Genomic DNA, 26,291 nt, shown 5'->3' with positions numbered 1-26,291 from the left:
ACCTGAGCTGTATCTAGATCTGTCTCCACAGTCTTGTTTTTCCGGGAAGTGGAGAGTCTGTGTGCATTCTCCAAGCCCACCGTCAACTGATCTGGGAGATCAGCCTGGAGGGGAAGAGAGCAGAGATGTGGGAGACTGAGTCTGGGGAGGTGCTGACAGTAACAGTTCCAGGCAGAGGTGGGGGTCTTAGGCTGAGGCTTGCAGGAGGTCAAACAGCAGTGCAAATGAAGGCGGTTTGGTTTGTTTGACTGTCTTTATTTTGAGGCATTGTCTCATGTAGTCTAAGATGGGCCTGAATTCCCAATGTAGCTGAGGATGTCTCAGCACTTTGTGTCTTCCTGCCTCCAGATCCCAAATTCTGGGATTACAGATGTGCCCCTCCATTCTAGGCTTTATTTACTGATTTATTATTTTAAGGCAGGGTCTGTAATGATTAGCTTTAATTATCAGCTTGCCACAATCTAGAATCTCCTAGGCAAAGGGATTGTCTACACTGAGCTGGCCTGTGGATGCCAGTCTTAATGAAGTTAATTGAGGTAGGGGCTGGAGATGTTGCTTGGTAGTTAAGAAAAATTTGTTTCTTTTCCAGAGAATCCAGGTTTGATTCCTAACACCCGTATGATAACTCAAAAAAAACACCTACAACTCCAGTTTTGGGGGATCTGATGCCCTCTTCTGACTGCCACAGGAACCAGGTACGTATGTGGTACACATACATGCATGCAGACAACACACACACACACACACACACACACACACACAAATTTAAAGTTAATTGATGTGAGAAGACCCAGCCCACTGTGCACAACATCATTCCCTAGTCGGGGGTCTTGAACTGCATAATGGAGAAATGGTGCTGAGCTCCAGAGAGCGCACCGTCATTCACTTCTCTGTGCCCTGGAATGTGGGTGTGTGATAGGACCTGTTGTGTCGAGTTTTTGCCATTGTGTCTTCCCTGCTGAGATAGCATAAAACCTGGAATTGCAAATCAAAATAAATCTCTTTCTTCCTAAGGTGTGTGTGTGTGTGTGTATGACACACATGTGTAAACCCCTTTACTCCTAAGGTGTGTGTGTGTGTGTGTGTGTGACACACATGTGTAAACCCCTTTACTCCTAAGGTGTGTGTGTGTGCATGTGTGTCACACACATGTGAGTGCAAGTGAGTGCAGGTGCCCACAGAGTCCAAGAAAGGATGCTGTTGGATCTTCTGGGATTGGAACTACAGGTGACTGTGAGACATCCAGCGTGGTTGCTGGGAGCCAGACTCTGGTTCTCTGCAACAGCAAGCATTCTTAACCACTGAGCAGTCTCTCCAGCGCCCTCCAGCGCCCTTGGTAGCATAGTTTGTCTCAGCAATAGAAAAGAAAAGCAGGAGATGGTCTCATCCCAGGCTGCTCTGGAACTCACTATATAGCTAAGGCTGGCCTTGAACACTTCCCGCCTCAGCCTCCCAAATGCTGCTATCACAGGTGTGGCCCTCCGTGCCCGGCTGGGTGATTTTTGAGACAGGGTTTTATCGTGTAGTTTATGTTAGCCTTGAATTCAGGCCTCCTGCCTCAGTTTCCCAAGTCCCGGGGTCACAGGTGTGTGTCACCATAGCTATCCTGTAACCTATGTCTTGGAGAAACCCCATCTCATGCAGAGGTGGAGAAACTGTCAACACAGAACAGCAAGGCTCAGGCCAGAGGTCTAAGCAGCCAGGGTTTTGTGTGCTCAGACAGGATACACTGTTGCCAGGCGGTGATGCGCTCGCCTTTAATCCCAGCACTTGGGAGGCAGAGGCAGGTGGATTTCTGAGTTCGAGGCCAGCCTGGTCTACAGAGTGAGTTCCAGGACAGCCAGGGCTACACAGAGAAACCCTGTCTCGAAAAACCAACCAACCAACCAACCAACCAACCAACCAACAAACAAACAAAACACCCAGGAGACACTGTTTACCGGAAGAGGACTCTGGGGTCTCCGTGCCGCTTGTGGGGTGCTGGGGGTGGCGGCTGTAGGAGGTCCATCCAGGATAGGCGCCATGAGGCGGCGCAGGTCTGGGCTACAGAAACGGCGAGGGTCGGCAGCCAGGGAGGCCTCGCTCAGGGCCGGAGGGTGCAAGAAGGCCAAGATCTGCGGAGCAGGAGCGTCTGCGGGCCGAACACGACACAGTTACCCAGGCTGAAGGTCAGACCCTGCCCTGCCGTGCTAAGCCTGGAGAATGACTGCGACGTTTTCAACCGCATGTCAGCGTGGCCACTGTGTTTGCTGCTGGAGAGGGAGAGCCGAACCGCCTCATTCTGGGTCATTCCACAGCCAGATTGATGTGTTGTGGAGAGAGGCAGCAGACAGGTCTGCCGTAAAGGCATCCGCCCTTTCTTCTTGGGGGCCTGAGGACAGGACGGCCTTGAACCATACCTAGGCTGTTGCCAGTGATACCCTTCAGCGAGGAGGCACCCAGCTGAGGGGGTCTGCGAGAATGTTGTTCCGTTTGTTCCAGGGACAGCACCACTCCGGTCTCTTCCACACGGCTGAGGGGAGGGGCAGGGCAGAAAGAGGAGTGGGAGTCAGAGAGGTTCCTTGCTCACCCACAGCTGCTTCCGGTGTCTTTCTACAGAGGCCATTTCACCCAGGAGCTGAAGGGAATTTGCCAGAAAATAATTCCCCTCGGCCTTTTCACCAGGATTTATTTGTTTTGAGATGAATCAGCCTTATGTAGCCCAGGCTGGCCTCAGACTCATTATGTAGCCATGGATGACCCTAATCTGATTCTCCTGAGTTCTGGGATTACAGGCACATACCACCGTGCTCAATTTATGGTGTCTGAGGCTAAGATCCCAGGCTTTGGGCATGCTAGGCCAACACTCTACCAACTGAGCTGCACCCCCAGCCCCTCACAAATGCCTTTGGTCCCAAACATTTAGGATAAGGGAGATTCAACCTGTAATGGCATTGACAGATTGACGGATTAGTTTGTTTACTGTGCTGGGGATCGAACCTAGGACCTCATGCTCGCTAGGAAAATTCTCCTCCACTGAGCTGTGTCCCTAGCTCCTGTGATGGTGTTGAAATGAAACAAACAGCCTGGAGCAGTGGAGTCAACATATATTCCAATTCTTGGGAGGCTAAGGCAGGAAGTTTGAGAGTTAGAGGCTACCTGGAGCTATCACTAGGAGACCCTGTCTCAACAAGACAAAACAAAACAGAACTTGTTGCCACTATCTGTAATCCCAAGACTTGGGAGGCAGAGAGAGGCAAGAGGGTCAGGGTCTCGTCTACATAGTGAATTAAATAATTAAATGTTGGTCTGCTCTATAGAAGACTATGTCTCGAAAAAACTAAAAAAAAAAAAAAACTAAAAAATTTAACATATTCTTCATTGCTTTTCCAAATATGAAGAATTCATAGCTATATTTCTATGAATAAGCATTTATTTGAGACGCTTCTATTCATAGACATCCCATCCTCAAGGGAACAGGTTTCTAAATACATCCTTCTTCTGTCCCCCGCACCTCCCAGCCCACAGTCTCAGGCTCTGGAGTCAATCCAAATGCTGGCTGGGTAAATTGGCTTTGGGGGACTGGGTCTGAGGTTGAGAAATATGAATTCATTTGCATCTCATTAGCATAAGCATCCTATAGGGCAGAATACAGGTGGGTCTGGTGCTCTGGAGAAGTTTGACTCCTTACCCTCACTAAGCCTATCCTGGAGATGTACTGATTTAAGCCAGCTACCTTTAGCCCCTTAAAAGACATGGTGTACATCCTGACACAGGGACACACCTGGTACACATAGACAAAGAGGAATACCTGTAGACACCCAAGCATCTATCTAAAGAGAGCATGCACAAAAACCTCTATGCTCTTGGTGACATATCTATGCATACAGGCTACATGAGCTTAGTAATTTATTCGTTCCCCAAACACCTCTCAGTTAAGCATTGCTACACAGAAGTTAATAACAAGGACTCTGAACCTGGCAGACTGGGTTCAAATCTCAGCTCTTCTATTTCTGAGTTGCGTGGCGTGGCCTTAAACATGTGGGTGACTGTCTCTGAACTGGTGGTCTGTAGGCAAGTGCTCTACCACTGAGTTAAAACTCCTAACTGCTCTCTCAAAGATGCTAGGCAGGAACTCCACTCCCAGCCATTTCCCCAGCCTCTCCCTGGGGGTGGGTTTCTAGGCGGGGCTCTACCACTGAGCCATGCCCCCCCCAGCCCCTCACTGGGGGATTCTAGGCGGGGGCTCTACCACTGAGCCACGCCCCCAGCCTCTCACTGGGGATTCTAGGCGGGGCTCTACCACTGAGCCACGCCCCCAGCCCCTCACTGGGGGATTCTAGGCAGGGGCTCTACCACTGAGCCATGCCCCCAGCCCCTCACTGGGGGATTCTAGGCAGGAGCTCTACCACTGAGCCACGCCCCCAGCCCCTCACTGGGGGATTCTAGGCGGGGCTCTACCACTGAGCCATACCCCCAGCCCCTCACTGGGGGATTCTAGGGAGGGGCTCTCCCACTGAGCCACGCCCCCAGCCCCTTACTGGGGGATTCTAGGCAGGGCTCTACCTCAGATTTTATTAATTTGAATCACTAAAGTGAAACTCCCAGCAATGTGATGACAAGGATGTGTTGACAAAGGATGTGGAAGACTTCAGTCCCCATACTCTGTAGAAGGGAGTGCAATATGGCACAGCACTGTGAAAACAGTTCTTCAGTTCCTTAGAAAATTCAATTTTATGGAAACATATGACCCACCCATTCCACTCCTAGGTGTTCACCCAGGAGAAATGAAAATGTGCATTCACACAAAATCTCACTTGAGAATGTTTATAGTGACTGTGTAATCCCCCAAATAGGGCACAGACCAAAGTCCCCTGGTTCATTCATTCTCCAATGACCACTAGTCAACCTGAGAAAGGAACTGTTGGTCTGGACTTAGTGGCTGACATTTGTAATCCCAGAACCCAAGAGCCCGAGGCAAGAGGATTGCTGTGTGTTTGAGACCAGTCTGGGCTACATAGCGATTTCCATACTAACTGGAATTCAGAGTGGCACTCTGTCTCAGACAGACAGACAGACACAGACGGACAGACAGACGGAGAAAAGTTACGCATGCCCTGGTTCAATGCCCTAGTAAACGTGGAGGAATCACGAAGTAGCCTCAGTTCTGGGACTGCAGACATTCAGTCTGATCTTACTTCACATCATTTTCTTTTACTTAAATCATCAGTATAAGCCAGGCATTGTGCTATGTGCCAGTGAGGCTAGCAGCTGAGATCAGGAGTTCAAGACCATCCTTGGCCATAAAGTAAGTTTTGAGGCCAACAAGCGAGCCTATCTCAAAGCACTAATACATTTTTAAAAAATTAGCAGGTGCCCTAATGGTGCACATTTGGGAGGCAAAAGCAGGAATATCTCTGAGTTTGAGGCCAGCCTGGTCTACACAGAATTCTAAAACAGCCCATGCTACATAGTGAGAGTCTGTCTCAAAAAATGCTTTTTATTTGAAATGTAAATAAAAAATATATCGAATAAAAAATTCTTTTTAAATTATATTTTAAAAGCAGCACTGAAAATGTACACACAGAGATGCACATGTGTATTCACATGGCCACATATGTTCCACATACAGGGGGACACATTATGTACTTTCTTGTGCATGCACAATATGAAGGTCTGCCTGTGCGTAACACACACACACAGAAACATACACATGTATACATAGACACACACACAGACACACACAGATGCACAGACACATATACATAAACATACACAAACACACTCAGACACATACACAGATATACAGACACAGAGACATAGACACAGACACACAGACACAAACATACATACTCTGACACACATGCACACACAGACACACACACACACGTATACATAGACACATACACAGACACACACAGATGCACAGACACATAAACATAAACATACACAAACACACTCAGACACATACACAGATATACAGACACAGAGACATAGACACAGACACACAGACACAAGCATACATACTCTGACACACATGCACACACAGACACACACATTCACAGACACATAGACACTCAGACATGCACACGCAGACAGACACACAGACACAGACACACTCAGATACATGCACATGCAGATACATATACTCACACAGACACACAAACATGGACAGACACACACACAGACACAAACCAGAGACTCACAAAAACACATAGACACACACGCACACAGACACACACCCATAGTCAGACACACACACACACACACACACACCTTTCACCCTTCTGCTCACCTGATCAGGAAGTGGACGCAGATGATACTTTCTGACTGGGGGCCCCGCCCCCCTGACACCACAGTAGCCTGAGTCTGAGTCCACAGATATCCTCCAGTCCTGGCCAGGAACCGATACTGTCCCGTTACTGCCTGGCCCTTGTTCAGCACTGGGGAGAGGGTAGGCAGGGGTAAGGGTCACTGCAGGGACACGTGGGGGCAGCAAGCTCAGGAAGCTGGGATAGGGGAATGGGAGGTCATAGAAGACAAATTCTTTAGGCTATGCAGGCCTAGTATTTGGGGTTCAGGGGGACACAGGACTCCCACAAACCCTGGGCTTTGTGTTCAGGAGACCAAGAATTGGTGTCAGCTGGGGCCATACAGCAGCTGGCTCTGGCCTGGGGACACGTTGGTCACCTACAAGTGTGGATGCTCCTGCTGACTGCATCAGAGTCCAGAGCGTGGATGTATTCATAGGCAGAACAGCCGATCAGGTCGTCAGGGCTGTAGCCAGCGACTTCTGCAATCCTGGAGTGAAATGGAGAGGTACTGGTCCAGGCCCAGACAGAGGGAAGGGGCAGGTGTCAGACCTAACACCAGCAAGATGAGAAACAGAGCAGCCGCAGAAAGGCCAGGGGAGGATAACACACAAGGAAAGAGAGTAGATGTGGTGACTTACATCCGCAAGCAATCGCAGCACTCAGGAGGCTAAAACACAATTGCGAATTTGAGACTTGGGATACAGCCAGGCCTTCTTACAAGACCGGGGACTCAGGGCACGGCTTAGTGGTAGAGCCTAGACTCCCTCAGTGAGGGTTGGGGGGCATAGCTCAGTTGTAGAGCCCCGCCTGGAATCCCCCAGTGAGGGGCTGGGGGCGTGGCTCAGTGGTAGAGCCCCTGCCTAGAATCCCCAGCGAGGGGCTGGGGGCGTGGCTCAGTGGTAGAGCCCTGCCTAGAATCCCCCAGTGAGGGGCTGGGGGCATGGCTCAGTGGTAGAGCCCCTGCCTAGAAACCCCCAGTGAGGGGCTGGGGACGTGGCTCAGTGGTAGAGCCCCCCCTAGAATCCCCCAGTGAGGGGCTGGGGGTGTGGCTCAGCGGTAGAGCCCCGCCTAGAATCCCCCAGTGAGGGGCTGGGGGCATGGCTCAGTGGTAGGGCCCCGCCTAGAATCCCCCAGTGAGGGGGTTGGGGGTGTGGCTCAGCGGTAGAGCCCCGCCTAGAATCCCCCAGTGAGGGGCTGGGGGCGTGGCTCAGTGGTAGAGCCCCTGTTAAGCATGTGCAAGGCCTTGCATCCTACCCCTAGCATGACAGGAAGTAAATAAACGAGAAAAGAAACATGGTGTGTGTGTGAGTGTGTGTGTCTGTGTCTCTCTGTGTGTGTGTGTGTAGCAAAGGGTGGAAAAGGAAGCAGCGGAGGAGATAAAGAAAAAGAGTGTGAAAGAAGCACGAAGGAACAGAAACTGCAAAGAGAGAAGAGTGAGAGTTGCCATGGACGGAAACCGAGTCACCTCACTGTGCTCTGCACTGTGCAACGCAAGGGGTGCTGAGAACAAAAGACAGGGGACATTGCTCTCCTAAAGGACGGTTGAGGATGCTGAGGCACAGAGAGGTGAAGTGACTCGGTCAATGATGCAGACCCAGGACGGAAACCCAAGAAGTCAGGACCTAGAGTCATTGCTTGTGAGCTTGTAGCTTAGTGTGCAGAATGCTTTTCTAGCGTGCAGTGCACGAAGCTCTGGGTTCTATCCTTGGCACGCCTGTAATCCCCTGCCTCAGGAGGCAGAGGCAGGGCGACCAGAAGTCTAAGGCCCTGGGGGTGGGGGGAGGGAAGAGGGAGACAAACAGACAGACAGAGAGGGAAAGGATGGGGAGAGACAGGCAGACAGACTGACCGACCGACCGACAGACAGACGGAGTAGCACAAAGCTACTGCCCACCTCTCGTCGCAGTATGTGAACTTCATGTCCAGGCTGTGGCGACTGAGAAAGGCCCCTCGGCCCAGCGGGGGCTCCAGACTGGCTGGGTGGGGGATGGCTTCACAGATAAGCACCAGGCATTGCAGGGGAGGCTCGGAGCGAGGGCTCCCGGCAGGGGAAGTCTGGGCGGGGGGCTTGTAGGCCCTCATATGTCCTGAGCAGTGCAGCACCTTTGGGTGAAGTGGGGTGTTGTGAGTACTCATCTTAGCCCTGGGCTGCCCGCGGGGCTGGGATGCCTGCTGGGTCTGGGTCCCATAGGGAACTGGGAGAAAAAGATTCTCCATTCTTCTTGAAAGTGGTGAGGAGCTCCGGCATCGTCATTCCAACCCTTGGGAAACTTGCAAGATTTAATTTTGGAAGCTGAGGACCTTCCTTTGCATCCTCAATGTCTGGCCCCGGGATACTCAGCTTCAGAGGTGCTCTGGTGCCCTACTGGACTCAGTCTGAAGGAGTTCCACCAAATCTCTGAGCCTGGGAAAGCTCAGACAGGGGTCAGACCCACCCTGCTGCGACTGTGCCCGGCCTACCTTCCAGGTCGCCGCTTTGAGGTTGAGCGTGCGCCCTCTGCTGGTGAGTGTGCTCTTCATTCGCAGGGAAAGGCGGCGCTCTGTTGGGGCTTCCAGCTTCTTCTTCGACAGGCCTGGGAAGGCGTGGAGAGGGGGCAGATCATTAAGAAAATGTTAGGAGTCTCCCAACCTCAGAGATGGCCTAACGGTTACGAGCGTTTATGGTTACCTCTTGCAGAGGACATGACCTCGGATCCCTGACCTCACAGCCATCTGTAACTCCAAAACCCACTTCTGGCCTCTGAAGTCATCTGCACTCAAGTGCACAATCGTCTCCTGCCCCGTCCTCTCCCTCCCCCTTAAAATAAAATCTTTATTTTTTATATAAATATTTATTTATTATATGTAAGTACACGGTAGCTGTCTTTAGAAACACCAGAAGAGGGTGTCGGATAAGGGTGGTTGTGCGCCACCATGTGGTTGCTGGGATTGGAATTAAGGACCTATGGAAGAGCAGTCAGTGCTCTTAACCACTGAGCCATCTCTCCAGCTCCCCTTCCTTCCTTCCTTCCTTCCTTCCTTCCTTCCTTCCTTCCTTCCTTCCTTCCTTCCTCCCTTCCTTCCTCTTTCTCTCTCTCTCCTTCCTCTCTCTCTCTCTCTGTCTCTGTCTGTCTGTCTGTCTGTCTCTCTCTCTCTCTGAGACAGGTAGACCAGGCTGACCTCAAACTGCCTGCAGAGGAGGCAGAGATCTGCCTGCCTTTGCCTCCAGTGCTGGGATTGAAGGTGTGCATCACTACACCTGGCAAAAGTAAAATCTTTTCTTTTTTTTCCGAGACAGGGTTTCTCTGTGTAGCCCTGGCTGTCCTGGAACTCACTCTGAAGACCAGGCTGGCCTCGAACTCAGAAATCTGCCTGCCTCTGCCTCCCAAGTGCTGGGATTAAAGGTGTGCGCTACCACTGCCCAGTGCAAAAGTAAAATCTTAAAAGTCTCCCCAGCCTCATCTCCAAAGTTGAGACCTGGAACCAGCGAAGGGACGCCTCCTCCAGGGAAGGGATCCCAGGGGGTAGCCAGCTCAATTCACTTTTCTTTATGCAGATGTTCCAGACCAGGGAGAGAAAGCCAGGTCAGTTTCCTACCCTGAACGGTGGGCACTCACTTGGTCTGGGGGCCAGGGCATCCTGGAGTTCCTCTTGGTCACAGGGATGGATAAAATCAAAGATACTGTGTCCAATGAGCTCCAGCTGCGGGGTGGGGTGGGGTGGGGTGGGGCGGGGTGGGGGAGAGGAATAGAGAGTGTAATGGACAGAAGAGATGCTTAACAGGACTCCGAGCTCCTCTTTCCTCTGCTTATCACTTCTGGCCCGAACCAGGAGTCTAGTTGATGTCATCAGTTCATTCATTCATTCATTCATTCATTCATTCATTCATTCATTCAGCAACCATCCATCAGCACCAAATATTTACCAGGACCCTTTCTAAATGGCTGGACAGATTATATACATCTTGCTGTCTTCAGGGTTTACTGGGTGGTGTTTGTGCATGGTTGTCTGTGGGGAGGGGTTACTGGGTGGTGTTTGTGCACGTATGTCTATGGGGAGGCATCCGGGTACAGTCACATGATAATAAGATGCTAGTTTAATGACAAATAATCTGAATAGTTCATCGAGGAGTCAACATTTGAAAAAAAAAAAAAACATGTTGAGCTGGAGATACAGCTAAGTTGGTAGAGCCCTGCCTAATGCAGACCAGGCTCTGTATCTGACACCAAACACAATGTCTGGGTATTGTGTCAAGTACCTGTGATCCCAGAAATGTCGACATGGAGGTTCAAGGTCATCCTTTGCTATGTAGTGGGTTTGAGGCTAGCCTGGGCTATATGAGACCAAAGGGGGTGGTGGGTAAAAGCTTAGCAAAGTAAGTGAAGTGAGTCTGTGGCTCTCTGGAGTAAGCGGATGCTTTAGAATAGGGAGTCATGAATGGTGGGGTGACCCATGCCTTTAATCCTAACATCCAGGAGGTGGAAACAGCTCCATCTCTGTGAGTTCCAGGCCAGCCTGGCTTACACAGCAAGTTCCAGGCAAGCATAGTAAGACCTCAGGAAAAAAAAAGGTAGGGTAGGGTGGGGGATAGAGAGATGCAAACTGGTCATTAGTTAAGAGCACTTGCTGGGTTCAGGTTCCAGGACCCACATCAGGTGACTGACAACTGCTTGTAATTCCAGTTCCAGGGGATCCAATGCCCTCTTCTGACCTCTGAGGGCACCTGCCATACATGTGGTGTACACACACTTGTGCACACACTCACACACACACACACACACACGTGGTGTACACTTGTATATTCAGGATTCACCTGCAATGCACATGATGCATGCACACACACTTGTGTACACACACACACACGCTCAGGGCCCCCTTCCCTACACATAAAATAGATAAATAAATCATTTACTAGTATAAAAAAACAAAAATAAAAACAGGAGTCACACATGGGAAGCCAGGCCCTGGGGTGAGTCACACCTCCTGGGCGGGTCCAAGAATCTGTCCCTTGTTTCCGTTTAGGAAGTGAGCCTGGTGGCACTGAGGAGGGGGACACATGACAGGGTAGTCACAGTGGGACCCAAGCCAGTGATGTCTGGATGACACCTTGTTCTTCCAGTAACACCTCTTGTAGCTAGGTTTGATGGTTGGCTCTCCCACGTCCTAGTTTGAGACTTTGGGGCAGTCACCTGTCTGACTCTGAGAGCTCACACTCACAGAGAAATTGGTACCAGGAGTGGGGTTATGTATCGGGGAGGAGGAACAGAGGTCCACTGCACAGCCATTTACATGAAAGACAAAAAAGAACACAACCTTTCTCATGTAGGGCTCACTTTAAGGGTGAATTAAAAGTCAGTTCTGGTCCTCAGATGTCTTGCCCAGTTCCTTCTCCCCTGCCTGAGAATCGTGTCCACTCCCTGCTGATCTCTTAACCTCTAGCCTTTCTAAATCCACTCCCTTTCTAAACTGTACATATGATTCTTTTTCTTTCACACAGCCCCCCTCTTGTTTTGACTCCCTCTGTGGCTCCCCAGGGCCTCGGAGACAAACCTTCTCATTCGGACACGCATTATCTACCTGTTGACCTGTCTGACTTTTCCCCAACTTCTGCTGTCCCCTGTCCACAAATCAACTCAGTCATTTCTCCACAGCGTTCCCTTTCCACCCCACCTCTGGGTCTCCCCTTGTGCCAGCGACACTTCTCCCTGTGTACTCCTGATCCTCCCTGACCCTCCCATCATAGCCACAGGACTGGCCAAGTCATTACATTTCAACGGAGCTATTCTTTCTTCTAAGAAGTTCTGAGCCCCTCTCCTCCCAGGCTGGACCAGGTCTCAGCGCTACTCCCTACATCTAACCTGTCCCAGCACACTTGACCCTCTCTGTCTGGTGATATTCCCCTCTTCCCTCTGCCCTGAAAGAAAGAACTAAGGTTGTGTGTGGGAAACCACGGTGCCCCCACCCCCTCGCCAATGGGGGTGTGGCAGACACAGAGCAGGCTGCTCACCTGACTGAGGCCCAGGTGCTTGCTGACATTTTCCGACAGGTACGCCATGTCTCCCTCGGCGGTGAGCACCATGACGAAGCCCTCCAGGGCCTTCAGGTAGCAGGCGTCCAGTGGCTCTCCCCCGTTCCCCACCTGGTTCCACTCTCCTGGTACCCAGGCCGGCGGGGAGAGGTCGGTCACGGGTCTACCTTAGCCAGCCTCCCTCCATCTTTCCCGACCCATACAAATGCATAGAAATGCCCAGCGAGGTAGGAGAAAATTCTAGGGTCTTGGAGCCCCAAGAAAGAGGGCAAGGCCACTAAGCTGTGGAAACAGGACCATGGACTCTCAGAGGGCACATAGTCCTCTAAGATTCTAAGACTGAACTCTGAGGAGTTAAAATTCTAAGTGCAATTCCACCTGACCTAGGGCCAAGGGCCACTTGGAATTCCAGAGTCGTGGGTACATTTTCTAGATGGGCAGAATACTAAAATGTCAGGGACTCTCATAAGACAGAGCTCCATTACATTTTATTTGTTTGATTGTTAGATTGTTTCCTGTGGATGTGGAGGTCAGAGGACAACCGGCAGAATTCTAAAGGGGTAAAGTCTTCCCCAGAATTCTATGGGGCAATGGAATTTAATGGGCAGAGCCTCCCTAATAAAAGTTTTGCAAATGTCTAGGATTCTAAAGTATGTGTGGGGGATGGGGGAGCATGCAAGCGCTTCATTGGGTGGATATTAAGAAAATAAGAAATAGGGCTGGAGAGATGGCTCAGTGGTTATGAGCACTGACTGCTCTTCCAAAGGTCCTGAGTTCAATTCTCAACAGCCACATGGTGGCTCACAACCACCCGTAATGGGATCTGATGGCCTCTTTTGGGGTATCTGAAGACAGCTACAGTGTACTCATATACAATAAATAAATAAATCTTAAAAAAAGAAAATAAGAAATAGAACTACAGAAGGGAAGAGAATGAATAGAGACTTAAGGAATTTTGAAAAAAAAATGTTTTTAGAGCCTCCTGGGGTGGACAAGGCTTAGCAAATCATGACGGGTATAAGCTGAGGCAGAAGGTTAAAAAATGCAAGTCTTGCCTGGCCTACCAAGCTAGGTCAAGGCCAGTGTGAAGAACTTAGTAAGAATACTGTCAAAATAAAACAGTAAAAAAAGAGCTGGGGGCGTGGCTCAGTGGTAGAGCCCCGCCTAGAATCCCCCAGTGAGGGGCTGGGGGCGTGGCTCAGTGGTAGAGCCCCGCCTAGAATCCCCCCAGTGAGGGGCTGGGGGCGTGTCTCAGTGGTAGAGCCCCGCCTAGAATCCTCCCAGTGAGGGGCTGGGGGTGTGGCCTTCTACAGTGCTCGGGTACCACACACCTTGGATTTGGGTTCAATCTTCAGTGTGGCAAAAAAGAAAACAAACACATAAATCGTCGATGTGGTGGCTCATTCTTTTTATCCCAGCAAGGGGGGCTGGTTAGGCAGACAGATCTCTGTGAGTTCAAGGCCTGCTTGGTCTACATAGCAAGTTCCAGGCCAGTAAGAGCTACAGTGAGATCCTGTCTCAAAAACAAAACAAAACAAGAACCAAAAAACTCAACAAATAAAGGGGCAAAATACCAAGCCTAAGGCCTCAAGGGGTCGCTCTTAGATTCTAAGGGGCGGGGCCTTCCGGGGTCTTACTGCACCCAGGGCTCCGACTGGTCCCGTACTCGAAGGGGCGGGGCCTCGCCTAGAAAGCGGATCCCGCGGCCAGGGAGGCGGGACTGGCTTCCCAGGGGCGGGGCCTCTGCTGCAGGCAGCGGCCGGGGGCGGGGCGTTCGGGGCTCACCTGCAGTGCACAGGCGGTGCATGCGCAGGTAGCTGATCGTGAGGCGCATGATGGAGGCCTTGTCCAAGTGCGCGCTCACGCCGCGCGCAAAGGGCAGAGTGTGCGCCAGCTGGTACAGCACCTCCGTCTCCTGGCTGCGCCGGCTGCGGGCCGCATCCCGCGACTTCTCCTTCCGCAGCTCGGTGTTCGACCTGTGGAAGGGAAATGGCACGCGGCAGGTCGCATGGGGGACGCCTCGGCTCGGCGTTCCGGCGACATCTTTAGGCCTGGCAGTTTCTCCCCTTGGAGCCCCTTTCCTTGGCCCGAATGTTACCTGTCTTGGTCCCAGTCCATTTGGCCCTTCCCGCGGGGCCTTCTCCAGGCTTCTCCGCCGGGTTGTATGCCTAGGGCTCTCCGGCCTCTCCGGGGCTTAGCTATAGCTCATTTCCCGAGCTAGAGACGCCGCCGGGGGGACAGGGAGGCCTCCCGGGGGGAGGGGGTGGTAGAGCTGGCTGGAGGCCAAGGGAGAGCCGGAGCTCAGAGTCCCAGCCTCCCAGGCCCCCTTCCCTCCCAGTTTCCCGTCCTCAAGCTGATTCTCAAAGACTTTGAGATATCTCAAAGTCTAACGACACGACACACCAAAGGGGCCTGAGAGGGGCAGGGCCCCACTAAGGGTGACACAGCAAACCAAGCCCTGCGTTCTTCCCTGCACCTCTACACTTTAATACATTTCAAATGCCTAACTTTTCCAAGTGTGCGTCTCTGAGAGAGATCTTTCATCAGTAATATTAAATATATCTATCAATTACCCATTTTTATTATTAGGTTATTTTCCCTGCCAAATTGTAAACCTACTCAAAACTCCGCACGTAGCAACAAATGCCTTTAATCCCAGCACTTAGGAGGCAGATTTCTGAATTCCAGGTCAGTTTAGTCTACATAAATCAGGTTCAGGCCAGGCAGAACTACTTAGTGAAACCCAGCCACAAAACAAACAAGCAACCAGCCAAAAAGAAACCCAAACTTTGTTTATCTGATATCAAAGTGCTAGGGTCATAGGTAAGTACCCATAGACACCTGACTCTTGTCTCTTTGTGAGTGTTTATTTTTTTAAGTGTATATTGTATCTAGTCTTTTTTTTTTTTTTTTTGAGACAGGGTTTCTCTGTGCAGCCCTGGCTGTTCTGGAACTCACTTTGTAGACCAGGCTGGCCTCAAACTCAGAAATCCGCCTGCCTCTGCCTCCCAAGTGCTGGGATTAAAGGCGTGCGCCACCACCGCTCAGCTGTATCTAGTCTTATAGTCATTATTGATGCTTACAATATTTCTAATCTATAAGACAGTAGTTGATCAACCTGTGTTTGTCATATGTGAGCATACTTCTGATCCTTAGGGGAGCCCAAAAGTCGTCGTCGTCTTCTTCTTCTTCTTCTTCTTCTTCTTCTTCTTCTTCTTCTTCTTCTTCTTCTTCTTCTTCTTCTTCTTCTTCTTCTTCTTCTTCTTCTCCTTCTTCTTCTCCTTCTTCTCCTTCTTCTCCTCCTCCTCCTCCTCCTTTTCATTTATTTATTTTTGAGACAGGGTTTCTCTGTGTAGCCCTGGCTGTCCTGGAACTTGCTCTGTAGACCAGGCTGGCCTTGAACTCAGAGGTCTTCTGCCTCTGCCTCTGCCTCCTGGAATTAAAGGTGTACGCCACTGCACCCAGTTATTATTTGAGACAGGGTTCAGAGCCAAGGATGACCCTAGGCTTCTGATCTTGGGTGCTGGGATCTATAGGCAGGCCTCAATGGGGCGCAAAGGGGAAACTGAGGCTCTGAAAGGGGAAGTCCTTTGTCCAAGAGATCAAATAACCAGTATCAGGCTGAGCCCAGTCAGAGGGTTTCTTGTTTTCAAGCTTTTCTCTAACCGGTGCATGTGATGGCCACCCCCCTACCCCCAGGAAGCCGGCTCTGGGATAGGAAGGAGACTTCTCCTTCCTAAAAGTCTTCAGTTGGGGCGCAGAGGCCACTTCTGGGGGTAGGAGGGCTACAAAATGTTTTAGTCTGGGTGCGGGGGTGGGAGAGCCTTTAGCGCAAGGCGGTGAGAGGCCCGTCAGGGGGCAGGCTGGCCTAGTTAGTATTGGAGGAGCCAAGGGGGCGCCCCTATGAACTCCCTCTTGGCTGGTGGGGGCAGGGGCCTCAGTCCTGCCTGCCCAGAGGACATTCCGTCCCGTACTGTACTGTTCCAGCCCTGTTTGTCTTCCTGCCCAGAGGGTGGGGGTGGGCGGGCCTCACTGAGCTGGGGGCCCTGGGACAGAGGGAACTGGGAGAGAGAGTCGGGGAATGGGGTGGGGGTGGGGCCGGCGCCCCACCTCCCAAGCAGCTGAGCTCTGTAATCCTACTCTCCACGCTAGGGTGGCAGAGTTTCTTCCTCTATAGAAGGAGCCAGCTGGTGGCTGGAGAGGGACCCTCCTTCCCTTCTCAGCCTGTTCTCCGGATGTTCTGACGGGAAGTACGGCCCTTTCTCTGGCTTTCTGGCTTTGCTGTGAAACAGAGTGGGTGCTGCCTCTTCGGTCGCAGGGTTGCAGCTCGGACACCGATCCTGCCCTCGCTCGTTAGCTGAGTGACTTGGGCAGGTCGCTTAAACTCCCTGGGTACCGTGACAGCCTCCAGCTTCTCTAAGGGTGTTTTTGTTATTTTGTTTAGGTTTGGGGTGATGTGAGTTGAGGCTGGGAGACAAAGTCTCACTGGGTACTTCAGATATCCCCCAAACTCATGATCCTCCTGCCTCAGCCCCTTCCCTGAGTGCTAGGCTCACAGGACTGTATCACCATGATAGATTACTACAGTGGATTGAAGATTAAATGAATTAATACACGCCAATTGGCTAGGGTCCGTAACAAAAGGCTCTAGTCTGAGTCCCTTGTACCCTGGAGTAACCTATGGGCCTCAGAACGTGCATAGTCATGAATGCACGTATGTGTGTGTATGATCATGAGTGTGTAATCACACGCCCAGCTTTTACACGAACATCTCAAAGGAGTGAAATAACCGTGATGGTGTGCCGCACTCAGAAACTAGACCCCCAGTTCCACCTCACAGCAACCGCGGGGACCGGAAGTGCTTATCTCCCTTTAGAGAAGGTAGACGCGGGGCCAAGGTAGACGCGGGGCCAAGCTTGACCACGTGAGTTCAAGTCCCCGAACCCACACTCACACGGTGGAGGGGAGAACTGACCTCTGACCTTCACACACTCTCAAAGGCAAGCAGGCACACCCCCTCCCCTATACACACAGATACAGAAATAAATAAAGTCAACAGGGTAGATACAAAGATAGATACAGATGGATGTAGTTCAGTTGGAGGGACATTTGCCCGGCAGAGCTACACGCACAGGTGTGGTGCCTGCCTGCAATTCTATCACTAAGGAGGTGGGAGCAGAAGGAGCAGGAGTTCGTGGACATCCTTGAGGTAAGCGTCATACCCACCCTGCACTCACCATTACTTTCTTGCTTAGGAAGCCACCTCAGACGGGTGACAGAAACTGCTCTAGGCCACACAGTGATCCCTAGGAGAGCCAGGTCTGTTGATTTCAGGCACCTCGGGGTGTGTGTGTGTGTGTGTTGGGGAAGACATCTGTTTCCTCACTGGGAGAGTTAGTTCTGACTCTCATTATTCAAGACTTGAAGCTGGTACTTTGGGAGGGAAACCCCTGGCCCAAGATCACATAGCCAGGAAGTGGGAGCTTGGGGATTTGAACCCTGACTTTAGAGCTGTTGTTCTCAAATGCTATTCTTCAAGAGGGTGTGCCCACCACCCAAGGGAGCCCTGTCTGTTCCTTTCTGCCTGGTGGTCTAAGCCCGTTCCTCCTGTCCCAGCACCAGTGCGGATCTCCCTGGCTGGCCCAGCTCTGGTCCAACCCCTTGGCAGTGCGCCCAGCCTGGGACGTGCGCCTGGAACGTTGCCACCTTCACTCCGTGTTCTAGCTGAGAACAGAGGGTGGGGCCCAGGGGCCCAGGGTGAGGCCTGGAAAGGGGAACTTGGGGCCCAGTGATGTCTTAGCCAAGAGAGAAAAGACCCCATCTCGTTCTCACCCTGAACAGTCCAGGGAATTAAGACAGCCGCCATCACATTCTGAGTTTCTCTCTGACTCTTAGCTGGGAACTGGGGGTGGGGGGAGGCTTTCAAAAATTGTAGAGGGGTTGCGGTGTGGTAGATGCTTAGCTTTACATCTGGGTAGAGACCCCTTTGATATCGCTTGGAGGTGACCTGAGAAGCCAGGGGACAAGGTTGGAGAAAGGACTTGGGGTAGGGGTCAGTGGGGAGTCTCTCTGACCTTGATCCAACTTGCCCTCACAGGGTCATTCCGTGGGGTGTCTAGCCATCAGTCCTGTCTTCCCAGGAACCCTGCCTTCAGGGGGGACTCAGGGCAGTGTGCTCATTCTTGATCACCTACGAATACTCCCCACAAAGAGTAAGATGGCTTGGAGGCGGAGGCTAGAAGAAAGAAGGGGGCCGCATGGCGCCGGAGGTAACCACTCACCCTCACCCAAGCCCCCTCTGATGCCAACTGCCATCCCGGGGTGCAGGAGGGGTCCGGAGCTCGGCCGTGAGGCAGGTGCGAGTTACGAATGGGTGTGCGACCACGTGGGATGACACCACAGGAAAGGGCTGGCTTTGGGTGCTAACAGGGGGCGGGGGAGGAGGGGGGACACCCTAGTTCACTTAGGAGAGGCCCCTTACACAACCATAAGGGGGCGCTGTCACGGGCGGCATCAGAGATGGCTTAGAAAGGGTGGGGATTGAGTTCCCTGGTGGGCTCAGGGCCAGAAGTTGGAATAGATGGGCCAGACAGGGCCAGACAAGGGGGAGCCTGGGTGGGTTGAGGTGGGTAAAAACTGGGTGTAGAGAAAAACCAATCAGATCTAGGAAGCCAGGGAGGAGGGATGGGGTGATGCTTGAGGGATGCCCCAATTTAGACAGGGAATGCCAAGAGTCTAGGGAAATTTTTTCTGGGGTCTCTTGTGGCAACCTGGTAAAATGGGCTCCACTGGCTACGGTCCCCCAGCCTCTGCACCTGTGGCGAGGTGAACACGGAACCCACTAGGAGTGTCCAGCCACTGGAGGGCGCTGCCTGCCTCCCCTGATTAGCCTGGGCATCTTTCTGAAGGATGTCCCTCAGATAGGGGTTGGGTGGAGCCCTCCTCCTCCCTCAGTTACAGACTGGGTCCGGGCAGATGGAACAGACACAGAACCAGGCTCTGGGAAGTGGCTCAGGGTTCTTCCGTGGGTACTGCAAAGGGGCGACCCTACTTAGTTAATGCTGTTTTTTGAGGCGCGATCTCTATGGATACCAAAGCTGGTCTGGAACTTGCCATGTAGGCCAGGCTGGCGTTGACAGCATCATTTTCCTATAGCTTTCCAAGTGCTGGGTTTACAGGCGCGAACCTCCTTCCCCAGCCACCATCCCACTTTTTGAAAGGAAGAAAGACCTTGGTCGGGTCCCACACAGCCTCTAATGAGATCCCCCACCCCCACGTCATTTTAGAGCAATTTGAAGCTTGGGAGACGATTAGAAAGGGCATGGTAAAAGAAACCCCTCTTCTGGAATTCAGAAATAGGGTCTTCCAGGGACTCCCCAGAAACCTCAGTTTGGGGATCCCTTTTTAACATCACAAGAGCTAGACTGTCAAGGAAGACTGGTTTCAGAGGTTTGGAGGAAAAGACTCTCTTGGAAGAGACGCCACTGCCCAAATGTGACTGCCTCTAATCCATAAGGAGCGGAGTTTCACCCCCAGCCCGGTAGAGGATTGAACCCGATGTATCAGGCAATCGGAGCTCATAACCCCAAAGCCGTTCCAGGGGAGGGGGCGGGACAGCTGGAGCTCTGGGGGAGAATCCCAGACACCTTGCAACCCTCGATGGTGAAGGGTGCACGGGGATGTGCCCCCAATTGCGCGCCTCGGGGTGTCCTCAACTTGAGCCACACCCCAGACATGAGGGGCTCCCTTAAACGCCGGCCAAAGAGAGCCCCCATTCCCATCATCCTATCCCCGAAGCCCTGTACCTCACGCGCTGCAGCCCCAACGCCATGGCTCGCCCTTCGTGGTTCCAGAGCCCTCGATGCCCAGCGTCCCCCTCCCCTGTCCGTGTGAGCCCCCTCCCCAGCTCCACCTCTGCCACCTCATTGGCTGGTCTTTGCCCAGCCTGCGGCTCTGATTGGAAGGTGGGCTTGTTACTCCCGAGGAGGAGGAGGGACTAAAGGAGAAGACTTGGAACTTCAAGGGGTGGGGGAATCCAATGTAATGCACACCCCCAGCCACGCCCCTGCCTCAGACTTCCTTGGCAGTCCGGAGCCCGCCGGGCGTGATTTCCCTCCAGTCTTCTGAGCCATCTGATTCACTGTTCTCTGCGTCCCAGCTCCAGTCGCAGTCTCTCCCTCCTCCCCCACCCTTCCCAACCCTCCGTCCTCCTCTCCCTCTGTCCTTTTCGTGACAAATCAAGTCCACACTTCTCTCCACCCCGGACTCTCTACTCCACCTGTATTCCACAACCCCTTGCTTTGCATACCCTCCACTGTGTGGCCCCACTGTGGACCCCGCCTCCCCGAACCTTCCGTGTCCACCCCTCTCCACCCCACCCTGACCCGTGGCCTCTCTTAACTCCCTGTGCAGGTTCCTGCGGATGAATAATTAAGCTTCTGTCAAGTAAATATGCTTTAAGTCCATCACACCCACTTGTAAAGGGAACAGAGAGCCGGTGAGAGAGAGATACGTGCGCAGTGAGCATGGGCAGGTGGGAGACGGAACAGCTGCGGAAGGAAGAGGAAGGACGTTTCCGTGTAGGCTGGAGGCGTGGGCGGCTAAGGGACAGGGGCGAAGGAACAGTGCTCCTTCCGCGTGCAGGTTCGGGCACAGTCTCCACTGCGGCAGAAATGGATTTACTGTTTTTGAGTTATTGGGAAGCTCCATCTTAGGACGTTCACACATAACTCCACTCTCTTTAGAGTGCTCTTCTTCTAGGCTGTGTGTGCGCGTGTGTGTAATAAAAACCAACCAACAACAACAACAACAACAAAGATTCTCCTCTAAAATTCCACATGACTCTCCATCTCAACCCAGGAAAATACTAAGCTGCCTCCTCCCACCGCCTTCCCTTCTCCATCTTTCTTCTCTTCTCCTCCTTCCTTCCTCTTCTTCTTCCTCTTCATTTTTTTTTTTTTTTTGAGACTGGTCTCATGTAACCCCGTCAAGGCTGGCCCTGAACTCACTATACAGCAAGAGCTGGCCTTGAACTCCCATCCTCCTGCCGTCACCGTCCAAGTGGATCCCAGGTGTGGACTAGTGTGCCCAGCTTCAGTGCAGCTTGGTCTCAGTTGACGTTATTTGAATAAAGCTGACCCGTATCCATGCTATCAGCAACTGCAGGGACGGAGGCAAAATCCGGACAGAGCCAGTTTGTAGGATTTCCATGGCCAGTGATTACTGGTTTGGGGAGCCAACCATATGACCCAACCTAGTACAATGAAGACTAACTCTGAGGACTGTGCTGTAACTGTCAGGAGAAGAGGTTTATTTACGTTTATAGTTTTATTGTGTTTATAGCAGAGAGGATTGAATTTAGGGCCCAACTTAACCAGAGCCATAGCCTTAGCCCTTCCCTGTGCCATTGAGATTCTAGGCGGGGCTCTACCACTGAGCCACGCCCCCAGCCCCTCACTGGGGGATTCTAGGCAGGGGCTCTACCACTGAGCCACGCCCCCAGCCCCTCACTCGGGGATTCTAGGCAGGGGCTCTACCACTGAGCCACGCCCCCAGTCCCTCACTGGGGATTCTAGGTAGGGGCTCTCCCACTGAGCCACGCCCCCAGTCCCTCCCTGGGGGATTCTAGACAAGGATCTACCACCAAGTCTGGGCTCCATTGTTCTTTTAAGCAATCTGGCACACAGAGCAGCTACCCTATGTGTGTATTATATTTCATAATAATAAAATTATTTTAACGGTAATTGTCACTGAGGAGTGCTGAGTTAACTGGAGGTCAGAACAGAAAGCAAAGGGCTGGGATCCTCAAACTAGAATTTGCAGGTATGTGAGGGGCACTCTGAGGTGTTTTCAGCAACCCCCTCCCCATTGATCTCCAAGGGCAAAGCTGTTTTTATTACACTAGTAAAATGCCCCTGCCTCACTCTTGTCCCTGTGTGTGCTGACAGTTTCCAGTGGTCATGGGACATGTGACTTGCTCTGATGTTGAGGGCTCTGTTATGTTTTATTATCATAGTAATTTAATTTTAAAATAATTCCATACAATGGATTGGTGCCAAACTCATTCCCTTTTAGTTTTTTCTTTCTTTTGATTTCTTTTTTTGTTTCTGTGTTTTGTTTTTCTTTTTTTGATTTTTGAGATAGAGTTTCTCTGTGTAGCCCTGGCTGTCCTGGAACTCAGATCCGCCTTCCCCTGCCTCCTGGGTGCTGGGGTTAAAGGCGTGCGCCGCTGCCTGGCTCCCTTTAACTTCTCTTGCCCTTCTTGCTCTTGCCCGGTCCTATTCCTTTCCCAACGAGTCCCTTTCCTCTTTTCATGACTTTTGGGGGTTGCTGTGTGTCCGTGATTGCAACGGCCATGTCGTATCCAGAAAACAGCGTTTTGGGCCTCTTTTCCCTGCCTTCTGGTTCTTACCGCCTTTCCATTACGCCCTTTTCTTTGGTGATAGAGATGTCTTGTTTAGGTCTGAGCACTGAATATCCCCTTAGTCTCAGCTCTTTGGCCAGTTTTGAGTTTCTGCTTTAACTGGTGCCCGCTTCTGGAAGAGACTTCTCTGCCTGACCAAGGCCGAGAGCTGCCTTAGTCCGTGGTATAGACAGAAACGTTTAGAAGGCAGTTTGACTACATGTTTGTTGAAGAAAACATCAGTAGTATATTCCCCCACGGGGCCCATGACCCCGCAGCTAGACATTTTTGGTCAGGCTTATAGTACTAGGTATGAATCCCGCGGTGTGGACTGGGCCTCAGATCCAAGGCAGTCGGTTACCCGTGGGGCATTCATGGCGCTACCACAGCGCTGCACGTACTTTGGGTCAGTGTCACAGCCAGCGGGCCCTGTCGCCGAGTGAGATCACCGATAAGTTTCCCTCAGCATCGCCTTCCAGCAGCACTGTGCACTGCAGCCCGCAGGAAGGAAGCGTCCAGATCACTCCCCGCTTGATCCCTCTGTGTCCTCTGCCGCAGGGCTTTACCGTCTAGTTCCCATGGCTGCCTAACGACAAATCTCTACTACTTTTGAAGCTTTTAGGGGCTCCACAGCCAACAGCTGCTAGGGAGGTAGGTATCCTGCATCTGGCATGGGAGTTTCACTAAAGACCCCATGGCTTTTGGAAGCAGCATGGTCCACCATGCAGGACAGCTCTGTTTAAGCTCTTCTGTGTGCGTGTGCATGAGCGTGTGCGTGCCTGTGTGCGCGTGTGTATGTGTGGGTGCGTGCGTGTGCATGCACGCGTGTACATGTGTGTGTGTGTGTGTGCGTGCATGCGTGTGTGTGTGTGTGTGTGTGTGTGTGAGAGAGAGACTTTGGCCCAGGCTGGCCTTGAACTCACTAAATCATAGACCCGTGGCTCTCACCCTTCCTAATGCTGTGATCCCTTAATTCACTTCCTCAAGCCTGGTGACCCCCAATCATAAAATTATTTTCGTTGCTACTTCATAACTATAATTCTGATACTGTTATGAATTGTAATGTAAGCATCCAATATGCAGGATATTTGATATGCCACCCTTAAGAAAGGGCCATTGGATGTCCCCTCCCCTCCTGTGACTCAGAAGTTGAGAATCAGTGTTGTAGAGGCTGACCTTGAACTCCTGATCCTCCTGCCTTTGACCCTCAAGTGCTGGGAGTGGATCAAGCAACGGAGCTTTAATTAAGCCTGGCCTGCCCTCTGGTGGTCGCAGTTGGAATGACTGCCGATGCCTGTGCTTGTCTAGTGGGTTGTGAAGAAATAATTGCATACAGATGACTTCACATGGGTAACATATTTTTAATGGATTGGTTTTATATTTTAAGATTTTTGGGGGGTGCTCTGGACAGACATCCAAGCTGGCAAAGGTGCTTGACACCTTTCAATGAATGTTGAAAGAGAGAACAGACTTCCACAATTTGTCTTCTGACTTTTACATGTGATCTCTGTCTTTCGTCCGTCTGTCTGTCTGCCTGCCTGTCTGTCTCATACACACATGCAAATAAATGTAATTTAAAACTTTCAGTTTGGGGCTGGAGAGATTGGCTCAGTGGTTAAGGGCACTGACTGCTTTTTCAGAGGATCCAGGTTCAAATCCCTGCAGCAGAGGACACAGAGGAACCACGCTGGGGGTGATCTGCACGCTTCCTTCCTGCGGGCTGGAGTGCACAGTGCTGCCGGGAGGCGATGTGCACACACACGGCTCACAACCGCCCCCAACTCCAAGATCTGACACTCTCACATGGGCATACGTGCAGGCAACTCACCAGGGCATAGAAAACAAAGACAGATGAATTTTTTAAAAAAATGTCCAGTTTTCTTTGAAATGAGTATTTTCATTTTGTGTCTACGCATGGATGTCTATGCACCATGTTCATCAGTAGCTGCTGAAGTCCGGAGAGCGCGACAGAGCTCCTGGGCTGGAGTTACAAAAGACTGCGGGTGCTGGGAAGGGAACCCGGGTCCTCGGTAAGGGCAGCTAATGCTCTCAGCCTTCAGCTTTCCAGTTCCTGTGTGTGTGTGTGTGTGTGTGTGTGTGAGTGCATGTGTTTGCGTGTACATGTGTGTGCATTTACGTGTGTGTGCATGTGTGTGTACGTGTGTGTACATTTATGTGTGTACGTGTGCATGTGTGCATGTATGTGTGTGTATGTGGGTGTGTGTGTGCATGCGCGCTTGCGTGTGTATGCATGTACATGTGTGTGTGTGTGAGAGAGAGAGAGAGAGAGAGAGTGAGAGACTGTATAGCTCAGTGTGGCCTGTAACTCTTGATCCACCACTTTCTGCCTTCTGAGTGTCATGCACCATCACACTTTGGTTCATTTTACGTTTTATTAAATTCACTGACATACTATATGTTAAGAAGTCTTGGGCTGGAGAGATGGTTCAGCAGTTAAGCACACTGACTGCTCTCCCAGAGGTTGTGAGTTCAATTCCCAGCAACCACATGGGCTCACAACCATCTATAATGGGATCTGACGCCCTCTCCTGGTGCGTCTGATGACAGCTGTAGTGTACTTGTATACATTAAAAAAATCTTAAGAAGAAAAATAAAGTCTTTCCAGCCTTTCCTGTTGTACAATTTAACTTTACAGTTCTCGCTGAGGGAGCCGTCTTTGCCACCCAGTCCGAACCCTTTGACAAGAGGTGGTGAACACTGTCTTGATTTTTCTTTTTTAAGTTTTAATTTCTGAGACAGTCTCACTGTGTAGACCTGGCTGTCCTGGAACTTGTTCTGCAAACCAGGCTGGCCAGGATTAAAGGTGTACACTGTCATGGCTGGCTGACAAAGCACTACGTTGTATGTATTTATTCATTTCCTTCACTCACGCATATTCACTGATGCATGTATACATGCATACGTGAATGCATGCAAGCTTGCACGTGCCAACACATGCATACAGGTCAGAGGACAACTTTCAGAAGTTGCTTCTCTCCTTCCACTGTGTGGGTCCCAGGCAGCCAGCTCACCCCTTCAGACTTGGTGCCAGGCGGATCACCAGCTGGGGCGGTTCACCGGCTTCTGAATGACTTCTGAATGCAGCGTTCATGAAGGACACTTTCCTAAGGTAAGCAGACGCCAACAGTACACGTCACTGTCACCCAGTTGCTGGGTGCCCTTAGAATGCGCGTCCAACTTAGGGTTACTTACTCTTGCTGTGATGAAACGCCATGCCTAGAGCACTCTGGGGAGGAAAGGGTTATTTCAGCGTCTGCTTCTATCCCACACTGAGGGGAGTCAGGCTGGGAGCTCACACAGGGCAGGAACCTGAGGGCAGAGGCGCTGATGCAGAGGTCGCGGAGCGGCGCTGCTTACTGGCGCGTGTCCCAGGGCTCGCTCAGCCCTCAGTTCTTACAGAACCCTGGACCGCCTACCCAGGGATTTTCCCACCCACAGTGAGCTGAGCCCTCCTCCATCAGCCACTAATTAAAAAATGCCCTACAGCCCGATCTATGGAGGCATTTTCTCAACCGAGCTTTCTTCTTTTTAGATACCGCGCTTTTGTGACGTCAAACTAGCTAGCCAG

The 26,291-nt window shown here is 51.5% G+C and overlaps 1 protein-coding gene and 1 long non-coding RNA gene across 4 annotated transcripts in view; one reads left to right on the top strand and one right to left on the bottom strand.

Moving 5' to 3' along the window:
- The window catches only part of Hif3a (hypoxia inducible factor 3 subunit alpha), a 27,659-nt gene extending 7,494 nt beyond the window's left edge, over positions 1–20,165 (bottom strand). The window contains exons 1-11 of one of the 3 annotated variants that reach the window (XM_052172153.1): positions 20,106–20,165; positions 14,086–14,276; positions 12,280–12,425; positions 9,890–9,974; positions 8,754–8,866; positions 8,188–8,396; positions 6,674–6,780; positions 6,275–6,422; positions 2,400–2,512; positions 1,941–2,131; positions 3–104 (exon numbers count right to left, since the gene is read on the bottom strand). In XM_052172153.1, coding sequence (XP_052028113.1) covers positions 3–104; positions 1,941–2,131; positions 2,400–2,512; positions 6,275–6,422; positions 6,674–6,780; positions 8,188–8,396; positions 8,754–8,866; positions 9,890–9,974; positions 12,280–12,425; positions 14,086–14,276; positions 20,106–20,131 — 1,431 coding nt within the window. In that variant the 5' untranslated portion in view covers positions 20,132–20,165. Of the gene's footprint in view, positions 1–2; positions 105–1,940; positions 2,132–2,399; positions 2,513–6,274; positions 6,423–6,673; positions 6,781–8,187; positions 8,397–8,753; positions 8,867–9,889; positions 9,975–12,279; positions 12,426–14,085; positions 14,277–14,398; positions 15,164–18,581; positions 18,679–20,105 lie in introns of those variants that run through there. The other 2 variants (XM_052172155.1, XM_052172154.1) reach the window with 2 other exon arrangements.
- LOC127676285 (uncharacterized) lies at positions 17,235–26,291 on the top strand. Its single transcript, XR_007975821.1, has 3 exons — positions 17,235–17,509; positions 25,722–25,832; positions 26,256–26,291. It is a non-coding gene; the product is annotated as an uncharacterized LOC127676285 (long non-coding RNA).

The sequence above is a fragment of the Apodemus sylvaticus genome, chromosome 1 (genome assembly GCF_947179515.1).
Source record: "Apodemus sylvaticus chromosome 1, mApoSyl1.1, whole genome shotgun sequence".
Lineage (NCBI taxonomy): Eukaryota > Metazoa > Chordata > Mammalia > Rodentia > Muridae > Apodemus > Apodemus sylvaticus.
This window is presented reverse-complemented; position numbering and strand designations above follow the sequence as displayed.